This window comes from Entelurus aequoreus, linkage group LG07 (assembly GCF_033978785.1).
Source record: "Entelurus aequoreus isolate RoL-2023_Sb linkage group LG07, RoL_Eaeq_v1.1, whole genome shotgun sequence".
Lineage (NCBI taxonomy): Eukaryota > Metazoa > Chordata > Actinopteri > Syngnathiformes > Syngnathidae > Entelurus > Entelurus aequoreus.
Window position 1 is genome coordinate 4649354 of NC_084737.1, and position 12500 is coordinate 4661853.

Consider the following 12500-nt stretch of genomic DNA (forward strand, 5'->3'; position numbering starts at 1 on the left):
ATATATATCAATAAAGAAAGTGTATAAATGGCTAATTATTTACATGTATACACATGATATAAATATTGCCAGAATGTATTATTCTTTCTGCATTGCAATATGGAAGTGGACTGACAACAATAATATTTATTAAATATAATAGTTTAATATGGAAGTGGACTGAGAACAATAATATTTATTAAATATAATAGTTTAATATGGAAGTGAACTGAGAACAATAATATTCATTAAATATAATAGTTTAATATGGAAGTGGACTGAGAACAATAATATTTATTAAATATAATAGTTTAATATGGAAGTGAACTGAGAACAATAATATGTATTAAATATAATAGTTTAATATGGAAGTGGACTGAGAACAATAATATTTATTAAATATAATCGTTTAATATGGAAGTGAACTGAGAGGAATAATATTTATTAAATATAATAGTTTAATATGGAAGTGGACTGAGAACAATAATATTTATTAAATATATGAGTTTAATATGGAAGTGGACTGAGAAGAATAATATTTATTAAATATATGAGTTTAATATGGAAGTGGACTGAGAAGAATACTATTTAATAAATATATGAGTTTAATATGGAAGTGGACTGAGAACAATAATATTTATTAAATATATGAGTTTAATATGGAAGTGGACTGAGAACAATAATATTTATTAAATATATGAGTTTAATATGGAAGTGAACTGAGAACAATAATATTTATTAAATATAATAGTTTAATATGGAAGTGGACTGAGAACAATAATATTTATTAAATATATGAGTTTAATATGGAAGTGAACTGAGAACAATAATATTTATTAAATATAATAGTTTAATATGGAAGTGGACTGAGAACAATAATATTTATTAAATATATGAGTTTAATATGGAAGTGGACTGAGAACAATAATATTTATTAAATATATGAGTTTAATATGGAAGTGGACTGAGAACAATAATATTTATTAAATATATGAGTTTAATATGGAAGTGGACTGAGAACAATAATATTTATTAAATATATGAGTTTAATATGGAAGTGAACTGAGAACAATAATATTTATTAAATATATGAGTTTAATATGGAAGTGAACTGAGAACAATAATATTTATTAAATATAATAGTTTAATATGGAAGTGGACTGAGAACAATAATATTTATTAAATATATGAGTTTAATATGGAAGTGAACTGAGAACAATAATATTTATTAAATATAATAGTTTAATATGGAAGTGGACTGAGAACAATAATATTTATTAAATATATGAGTTTAATATGGAAGTGGACTGAGAACAATAATATTTATTAAATATATGAGTTTAATATGGAAGTGGACTGAGAACAATAATATTTATTAAATATATGAGTTTAATATGGAAGTGGACTGAGAACAATAATATTTATTAAATATATGAGTTTAATATGGAAGTGAACTGAGAACAATAATATTTATTAAATATATGAGTTTAATATGGAAGTGGACTGAGAACAATAATATTTATTAAATATATGAGTTTAATATGGAAGTGGACTGAGATCAATAATATTTATTAAATATATGAGTTTAATATGGAAGTGAACTGAGAACAATAATATTTATTAAATATATGAGTTTAATATGGAAAGTGAACTGAGAACAATAATATTTATTAAATATATGAGTTTAATATGGAAGTGTACTGAGAACAATAATATTTATTAAATATAATAGTTTAATATGGAAGTGAACTGAGAACAATAATATTTATTAAATATATGAGTTTAATATGGAAGTGGACTGAGAACAATAATATTTATTAAATATATGAGTTTAATATGGAAGTGAACTGAGAACAATAATATTTATTAAATATATGAGTTTAATATGGAAGTGGACTGAGAAGAATAATATTTATTAAATATATGAGTTTAATATGGAAGTGAACTGAGAACAATAATATTTATTAAATATAATAGTTTAATATGGAAGTGGACTGAGAACAATAATATTTATTAAATATATGAGTTTAATATGGAAGTGGACTGAGAAGAATATTTATTAAATATAATAGTTTAATATGGAAGTGAACTGAGAACAATAATATTTATTAAATATATGAGTTTAATATGGAAGTGGACTGAGAAGAATAATATTTATTAAATATATGAGTTTAATATGGAAGTGAACTGAGAACAATAATATTTATTAAATTTATGAGTTTAATATGGAAGTGAACTGAGAACAATAATATTCATTAAATATATGAGTTTAATATGGAAGTGAACTGAGAACAATAATATTTATTAAATATAATAGTTTAATATGGAAGTGAACTGAGAACAATAATATTTATTAAATATATGAGTTTAATATGGAAGTGAACTGAGAACAATAATATTTATTAAATATATGAGTTTAATATGGAAGTGAACTGAGAACAATAATATTTATTAAATATATGAGTTTAATATGGAAGTGGACTGAGAACAATAATATTTATTAAATATAATAGTTTAATATGGAAGTGGACTGAGAACAATAATATTTATTAAATATAATAGTTTAATATGGAAGTGGACTGAGAACAATAATATTGATTAAATATATGAGTTTAATATGGAAGTGGACTGGGAACAATAATATTTATTAAATATATGAGTTTAATATGAAAGTGAACTGAGAACAATAATATTTATTAAATATATGAGTTTAATATGGAAGTGTACTGAGAACAATAATATTTATTAAATATATGAGTTTAATATGGAAGTGAACTGAGAACAATAATATTTATTAAATATATGAGTTTAATATGGAAGTGGACTGAGAACAATAATATTTATTAAATATATGAGTTTAATATGGAAGTGAACTGAGAACAATAATATTTATTAAATATATGAGTTTAATATGGAAGTGAACTGAGAACAATAATATTTATTAAATATATGAGTTTAATATGGAAGTGAACTGACAACAATAATATTTATTAAATATATGAGTTTAATATGGAAGTGGACTGAGAACAATAATATTTATTAAATATAATAGTTTAATATGGAAGTGGACTGAGAACAATAATATTTATTAAATATAATAGTTTAATATGGAAGTGGACTGAGAACAATAATATTTATTAAATATATGAGTTTAATATGGAAGTGGACTGAGAACAATAATATTTATTAAATATATGAGTTTAATATGGAAGTGAACTGAGAACAATAATATTTATTAAATATATGAGTTTAATATGGAAGTGTACTGAGAACAATAATATTTATTAAATATATGAGTTTAATATGGAAGTGAACTGAGAACAATAATATTTATTAAATATATGAGTTTAATATGGAAGTGGACTGAGAACAATAATATTTATTAAATATATGAGTTTAATATGGAAGTGAACTGAGAACAATAATATTTATTAAATATATGAGTTTAATATGGAAGTGAACTGAGAACAATAATATTTATTAAATATATGAGTTTAATATGGAAGTGGACTGAGAACAATAATATTTATTAAATATAATAGTTTAATATGGAAGTGAACTGAGAACAATAATATTTATTAAATATAATAGTTTAATATGGAAGTGGACTGAGAACAATAATATTTATTAAATATATGAGTTTAATATGGAAGTGAACTGAGAACAATAATATTTATTAAATATAATAGTTTAATATGGAAGTGAACTGAGAACAATAATATTTATTAAATATATGAGTTTAATATGGAAGTGAACTGAGAACAATAATATTTATTAAATATATGAGTTTAATATGGAAGTGGACTGAGAAGAATAATATTTATTAAATATATGAGTTTAATATGGAAGTGAACTGAGAACAATAATATTTATTAAATATAATAGTTTAATATGGAAGTGGACTGAGAACAATAATATTTATTAAATATATGAGTTTAATATGGAAGTGGACTGAGAAGAATATTTATTAAATATAATAGTTTAATATGGAAGTGAACTGAGAACAATAATATTTATTAAATATATGAGTTTAATATGGAAGTGGACTGAGAAGAATAATATTTATTAAATATATGAGTTTAATATGGAAGTGAACTGAGAACAATAATATTTATTAAATTTATGAGTTTAATATGGAAGTGAACTGAGAACAATAATATTCATTAAATATATGAGTTTAATATGGAAGTGAACTGAGAACAATAATATTTATTAAATATAATAGTTTAATATGGAAGTGAACTGAGAACAATAATATTTATTAAATATATGAGTTTAATATGGAAGTGAACTGAGAACAATAATATTTATTAAATATATGAGTTTAATATGGAAGTGAACTGAGAACAATAATATTTATTAAATATATGAGTTTAATATGGAAGTGGACTGAGAACAATAATATTTATTAAATATAATAGTTTAATATGGAAGTGGACTGAGAACAATAATATTTATTAAATATAATAGTTTAATATGGAAGTGGACTGAGAACAATAATATTGATTAAATATATGAGTTTAATATGGAAGTGGACTGGGAACAATAATATTTATTAAATATATGAGTTTAATATGAAAGTGAACTGAGAACAATAATATTTATTAAATATATGAGTTTAATATGGAAGTGTACTGAGAACAATAATATTTATTAAATATATGAGTTTAATATGGAAGTGAACTGAGAACAATAATATTTATTAAATATATGAGTTTAATATGGAAGTGGACTGAGAACAATAATATTTATTAAATATATGAGTTTAATATGGAAGTGAACTGAGAACAATAATAATAATAATAATAATAATACCTGGGATTTATATAGCGCTTTTCTAGATACCCAAAGTCGCTTTACACGTGTAGGGGGGGGGATTAAAACAACTTTATTAGGAAAAGAAACTAAGAAAAGAAAAAAATATATAATAATAATAAACACCAAGGGCAGGGTCAGTTTGGAAAGGCTAATGTGAAGAGGTGAGTTTTTAGGGTGGTTTTGAAGGTAGGGAGGGAGGGGGCTTCTCTGATGTGCCTGGGGAGAGCGTTCCAGAGAGAGGGGGCAGCCACGGAGAAGGCCCTGTCGCCCCAGGTTCGGCGCCTGGTCTTGGGGACCTCCAGGAGGCCAGCATCACTAGACCTGAGGGAACGGGACGGAACGTGTGGCAGGAGGAGGTCAGAGAGGTAGGGTGGAGCCAGGTTATGGAGTGCCTTGTAGGTGGTGAGGAGTATTTTAAAGGGGATTCTGTATTTGACAGGCAGCCAGTGGAGGTCATGAAGGACAGGTGTGATGTGCTCTCTGGAGCGGGTTCCGGTGAGCAGGCGGGCAGCGGAGTTCTGGACATATTGCAGTTTATTGAGGGTTTTGGAAGTGATGCCATAGAGGATGCTGTTGCAATAGTCTAGCCGGGATGAGATGAAGGCGTGAATGAGGGTTTCGGCAGCAGAGGGTGTGAGGGAGGGCCGGAGACGGGCAATGTTTCTGAGGTGGAAGAATGCAGTTTTGGTGATGTGGTTTACATGGGGGAGGAATGAGAGGGTAGGGTCGAAGATTACACCTAGATTGCGGATGTGGGTGGAGGTAGTGACAAGGGAACCGTCGATGTTTAATGAAAAGTCCTGAGTGGAACGAGTGAGGGAGTCGGGGCCAATTATAATTATTTCAGATTTGTTGCAGTTGAGTTTTAGAAAGTTTTTTTTGCATCCAGGTTTTTATGTCTGTGAGGCAGGTGGTAAGGGTGGAGTGGGTGGCTGGGGTGATGGTCGTGGTGGAAAGGTATAGTTGTGTGTCGTCGGCATAGCAGTGAAATTGAAGGCCGTGGTGGCGGAGGATCTGACCGAGGGGCAGGAGGTAGATGGTGAAGAGTAGGGGGCCAAGTACTGAGCCTTGGGGGACGCCGTGGGTGACTGGGGCAGTGGAGGAGGTGCAGTTGTTGATTGAGATGAATTGCTGACGGTCAGAGAGGTAGGATTTCATCCAGGAGAGGGCAGTGCCGGATAAACCAAGGGAGGAGTGGAGGCGTGATAGGAGGATGGAGTGGTTGATGGTGTCGAAGGCAGCACTGAGGTCGAGGAGAATGAGGATGGAGAGGGAACCAGAGTCGGCGGAGAGGAGGATGTCGTTGGTGACCTTGAGGAGGGCAGTTTCTGTGCTGTGGAGTGAGCGGAAGCCGGATTGGAACGTTTCGTATAGGTTATTGTGGAGAAGGTGGGATTTGATTTGGGAGGCAACTGCACGTTCGAGAATTTTAGAGAGGAAGGGGAGGTTGGAGATGGGCCTGTAGTTGTTGGGGAAGTTGGGGTCGAGACCGGATTTCTTGAGGATGGGGGTGATGGCAGCCAGCTTGAGGGCAGGAGGGACAGAGCCAGTGGATAGGGAGGAGTTAATTATAGTGGTGATGAGAGGTGAGAGTGAGGGAAGGCAGGCTATAACTAAAGTGGATGGGATTGGATCGAGGATGCAGGTGGAGGCTTTCATACCAGAAGTTATGGAGGATAGGTCAGTTGTGGTGATTTCGGAGAAGAAGTTGAGTGGGTGGTTGGAGAGTAAAGGGGGGGCATGATTGGGGGTAGGGGAGGAGGTGGGAGAGGAGGCGGCCAGTTCAGAGTGGATGGTGTTGATTTTTGATTGAAAAAATGATAAAAATTCTTCACATTTGCTGGTGGTGAATGAGGTGGTGGTGGTGTCCATGGGTTTGAGGAGTTGGGTTACGGTAGAGAAGAGTATCTTGGGGTTATTGCTGCCGGATTGTATGACGGAGGAGTAGTGGGAAGTGCGTGCATTGTTGAGGGCATCTCTGTATTCCTGTTGGTGTAGTGTGTAGATGTCCAGGTGAACAGTTTAATATGGAAGTGGACTGAGAACAATAATATTTATTAAATATATGAGTTTAATATGGAAGTGTACTGAGAACAATAATATTTATTAAATATATGAGTTTAATATGGAAGTGAACTGAGAACAATAATATTTATTAAATATATGAGTTTAATATGGAAGTGGACTGAGAACAATAATATTTATTAAATATATGAGTTTAATATGGAAGTGAACTGAGAACAATAATATTTATTAAATATATGAGTTTAATATGGAAGTGAACTGAGAACAATAATATTTATTAAATATATGAGTTTAATATGGAAGTGGACTGAGAACAATAATATTTATTAAATATAATAGTTTAATATGGAAGTGGACTGAGAACAATAATATTTATTAAATATATGAGTTTAATATGGAAGTGAACTGAGAACAATAATATTTATTAAATATATGAGTTTAATATGGAAGTGGACTGAGAAGAATAATATTTATTAAATATAATAGTTTAATATGGAAGTGAACTGAGAAGAATAATATTTATGAGTTGTGGGTGATAAGTGATGTCTTCCTGTGTGCAGAAGTCCGACCCCCACTTCCTCCCGAGTGACCCCGCCCACTGGAACGTGGACCACGTCCATGGTTTTATCTGCTCGCTGCCAGGTGCATGGGGGGCGGGGCCAAGACACAGGTGGGTGTTTAAGCGTCTGTCTTGTGGCCACGCAGGTTGCCTGGAGATCGCAGAAGAGTTCCGTGGTCAGGAGATTGACGGGCAGGCGCTGCTGCTGCTGCAGGAGGACCACCTGCTGGGCGCCATGAACATCAAACTGGGACCCGCACTCAAGATCGCCGCTCAGATCAGTTTGCTCAAAGACTTCTAGCGCCTTCATCCATGCCCATATTTGGCACGTCTGATACCATATTTAATGAATCTTTTCTATTTATTTCATTCATTGATAATTATTCTCCTTTATTTGGACAAATGTGCTCCCTTTCTCTCCCTGGTCTGCTTGCCTTTTTGGACAGGGAATCCAGTTTTTGTCCTTCTCTCCTGGCACCGTAAAATGAGTGGCACTGTCTTATTAGCCGCAGAGTTCAAAGTGTAGGTAAAAAGGTAGTGGCTTATAGTACGGTAGTAGAGCTATTATGTAAGTAAAGAAGAGGAGGGAGGCAGCAGCTCACACATTCTCATACTTTCTGTATCATCCAGGGGGGGAAATGTCTTCTAGGTTTTTATTTCAGTGACTCAGTTATATTCATGACTCCTGTTTGCCAACCATAGCAGTGGATCTGCTGCATGACTCCTGTTTGCCAACCATAGCAGTGGATCTGCTGCATGACTCCTGTTTGCCAACCATAGCAGTGGATCTGCTGCATGACTCCTGTTTGCCAACCATAGCAGTGGATCTGCCACACGACTTGTGTTTGCCAACCATATAAAAGTTGATCTGCCACACGACGTCTCCTCGTTGTCAACACGACTCGTGTTTGCCAACCATATAAAAGTTGATCCATCACTTCCTATCAAGGATGACCAAACACTGAATGACATTTCCAATCATCAACTTTCAGTTTCAGTTCCCCATAGGACACATGAGGCAGTGCTAATCTGGCTGCCAATCATGTTACGTCCTTGATGATGCAATGTGTGACCTCAACTCCTCACTTTTAGTGACTCTTCATTTCAAAGACTGAAGTTTTTGTATAGCTTTTAATAAACAGAATATGTTTTGCTCGGTGTGTGAAGTGTAATAATTCAAGGCACCAGTGAAAATATTGTGAACTGAAAGGAAATATTTGCACGTCTCGCTGTTGACCTCTGAACCCGCACGTGTGCTGATACAAGTTCATTGCTTTTGATAATAAAATCACATTTTTATTGCAACATTTAAAAAAAGATGTCCAGTTCTCTGATCACGTGTCTGAGTCTCAGTTGCAACTTGGGCTGCAGTTACAGTTGCAAGACGCTAGATGGCAGTAATGAGTTTAGTGCATCTTTTCCCACGTTATGTTACAGCCTTGGAGTTAAAACTATTTTGTCCTCAAAATTCTACACACAAAACCCCATAATGACAATGTGGTTTTGTTTTTTTCCACTTACAAATGTTTTAAAAGTAAAAGATGACATGTACATACTGTAAGTATTCAGTACGTTATCTTTGGTGATGTTAGACAAAACTGCCACTGTGTAAATATTATTGTATCTTCACCAACCAGTTATATAAACTAAATATTTATATTTAGGAAAAACTGCCGGAAAGCAGGGAAGGGAGGGTGGCTGCATATGACGCATGCGCAGAGGGATCGGGCAGCTGCGTAAATCAGGCCGGTATCTTTAAAGAACGCTTTAACATATCAGAGACGATCATTATCGGGCTGATATCAGTAACTGTGGCGTCATTACAATGAATTCGATAACATTAATTGTATCCGACAAAAAAGCTCCTCGAAGGGAGTTTTTCCGATCCGTCCGCGCATGCGCGAAGACTACGTCACTCCCTTTCTAACCATTTGAGACGGGGCTTCTGTGACGTCACAATTTGTAACGTTTCATTCGTGAGAAGAGCTTTCCTCGTAGTAAAAGAGAAGAATATAAAAATGAATAATGACTACATTTAAAAGATCAAGGAGTTTTACCGCCACAATTTCAACAACTTTCACTCTTGTCATTTGCAATGTCTGACGCACGGGGGCGCTACTTTTGATTGAAACTTTTATTTGTAGATTGCACAGTGAAGTACATATTCCCTACAATTGACCACTAAATGGTAACATCCCAATAAGTTTTTACACTTCTTTAAGTCGGGGTCCAGTACTTTTTTAAATGTTGATTTTTCCTAAACGGGGCTTTTAACTTACATTTAATATCTGCAGCCTAACAAAGAGTAGACTTAACTTACATTTAATATCTGCAGCCTAACAAAGAGTAGACTTAACTTACATTTAATATCTGCAGCCTAACAAAGAGTAGACTTAACTTACATTTAATATCTGCAGCCTAACAAAGAGTAGACTTAACTTACATTTAATATCTGCAGCCTAACAAAGAGTAGACTTAACTTACATTTAATATCTGCAGCCTAACAAATAGTAGACTTAACTTACATTTAATATCTGCAGCCTAACAAAGAGTAGACTTAACTTACATTTAATATCTGCAGCCTAACAAAGAGTAGACTTAACTTACATTTAATATCTGCAGCCTAACAAAGAGTAGACTTACCAACTTTTACAGCACATACTATATTGTTAAACCACGTTTGTTGTGAATGCAATCTTTTATTCAACATTGTTGTTCAACTAAAGATGACAAAAAGAAAGCCATGACAACAGTAAAGTGGAACTACCGTAAACCAATTTGACAGGAAGTGACGGAGCCTTCGCGCATGCGTGGACTGATCAGGTCTAAAGTTTCCCCGAGCTCATAAACAAACAAACAATATTCCCATTTACGACAGAAGACATTACACTTGGTATATTTATGAAGGATAGCAACCTAGAAATTATTAAGATACATTTTCGATAAATAAAAATCTAATTCTTAAACTGAAACCCAAATTCTCACATTGGTAAAAAAATAAATAGAAAAGTCCTTGAATTATTATCCTTATCGGAGGAATACAAGTTGTTTTAAATAAGATAAGCCCATTCATTTGTATTGTCTTACTTTTTTGTTGACATAAAATTGTGAATGCTCAACCTCGTTAATGATTTGAATGATTGTAATGTATGATTGTAATGTATGATTATGTATGATTGTAATGTATGATTGTAATGTGTGATTGTAATGTATGATTGTAATGTATGATTGTAATGTGTGATTGTAATGTATGATTGTAATGTGTGATTGTAATGTATGTTTGTAATGTATGATAGCAGGGCCTGAATGTGTGCTGTCCGTGTTCTACTGTTGTAAACAAACATGGCGTTCATCGTGCAGAGGAAGACAACCTCCAGTTAAAAATACATTAAAAAAATATGTTATCAGTTTTGAAAAGTAGGAAGTTTTGGGTATCTGCTTAAAACAAGCATGCCTAAAAAAAACTGTCCCAAAAAAAAAAGAGGAGGACAAGCAGGTGATTTCTTGTTAATTTAATGGAGTGAATCATTAGAAAACATCAACACACACGGAAGAAATCAACCAAGAGACGTGCAGCAAAGTGTTTAGCGGCAAAGTGTCACCATCAACTACACACACTACCTGCATGTACAACTACACACCTGCATGTACAAGTACACACCTGCATGTACAACTACACACCTGCATGTACAACTACACAAGTGCATGTACAAGTACACAGCTGCAGGTACAAGTACACAGCTGCATGTACAAGTACACATCTGCATGTACAAGTACACAACTGCATGTAGAAGTACACATCTGCATGTAAAAGTACACAACTGCATGTACAATTACACATCTGCATGTACAAGTACACATCTGCATGTACAAGTACACATCTGCATGTAGAAGTACACAGCTGCATGTAGAAGTACACATCTGCATGTACAAGTACACATCTGCATGTACAAGTACACATCTGCATGTAGAAGTACACATCTGCATGTACAAGTACACATCTGCATGTACAAGTACACAGCTGCATGTAGAAGTACACAGCTGCATGTACAAGTACACATCTGCATGTACAAGTACACAGCTGCATGTAGAAGTACACAGCTGCATGTACAAGTACACAGCTGCATGTAGAAGTACACATCTGCATGTACAAGTACACATCTGCATGTACAAGTACACAGCTGCATGTACAAGTACACACCTGCATGTACAAGTACACACCTGCATGTACAAGTACACAGCTGCATGTAGAAGTACACAGCTGCATGTAGAAGTACACATCTGCATGTACAAGTACACCTTCACAGTGCAGTAATAGCATTCACCAATTAGACCTAGAAGTTGATTAGTGATCAGAGAGTAAGTTGCTGAAAAGGAAGAATGTTTGAATTGGAGATAAATGTATTTAACACACTTCTTCTTCCCAATGACACTCAAGGAGAATTTTGCCTCTCATTCACAATCCTGATGTAGGACAGGAACACACACTTTTATTTCTTATAAAACTACATGTAGTAACAACATGTACTCACTTGTAATACATGTGTCCACCACTTGTGGCAGTAATGACATCATCACACAAGTACTCACTTGTAATACATGTTTACACCACTTGTGGCAGTAATGACATCATCACACAAGTACTCACTTGTAATACATGTGTCCACCACTTGTGGCAGTAATGACATCATCACACAAGTACTCACTTGTAATACATGTGTCCACCACTTGTGGCAGTAATGACATCATCACACAAGTACTCACTTGTAATACATGTTTACACCACTTGTGGCAGTAATGACATCATCACACAAGTACTCACTTGTAATACATGTGTCCACCACTTGTGGCAGTAATGACATCATCACACAAGTACTCACTTGTAATACATGTGTCCACCACTTGTGGCAGTAATGACATCATCACACAAGTACTCACTTGTAATACATGTTTCCACCACTTGTGGCAGTAATGACATCATCACACAAGTACTCACTTGTAATACATGTGTCCACCACTTGTGGCAGTAATGACATCATCACACAAGTACTCACTTGTAATACATGTTTACACCACTTGTGGCAGTAATGACATCATCACACAATTACTCAGGTGTAAT

The 12500-nt window shown here is 33.7% G+C and overlaps 1 protein-coding gene across 1 annotated transcript in view; it reads left to right on the plus strand.

Annotated features, from left to right (window-relative positions):
* Positions 1–8535, plus strand: part of LOC133653307 (polyhomeotic-like protein 2) — a 23608-nt gene extending 15073 nt beyond the window's left edge. The window contains exons 6-7 of the mRNA XM_062052455.1: positions 7383–7464; positions 7528–8535. Of these exons, the coding sequence (XP_061908439.1) occupies positions 7383–7464; positions 7528–7682 (237 nt within the window). The 3' untranslated portion in view covers positions 7683–8535. The remainder of the gene's footprint in view (positions 1–7382; positions 7465–7527) is intronic.
* The last annotated feature ends 3965 nt before the right edge of the window (positions 8536–12500 follow it).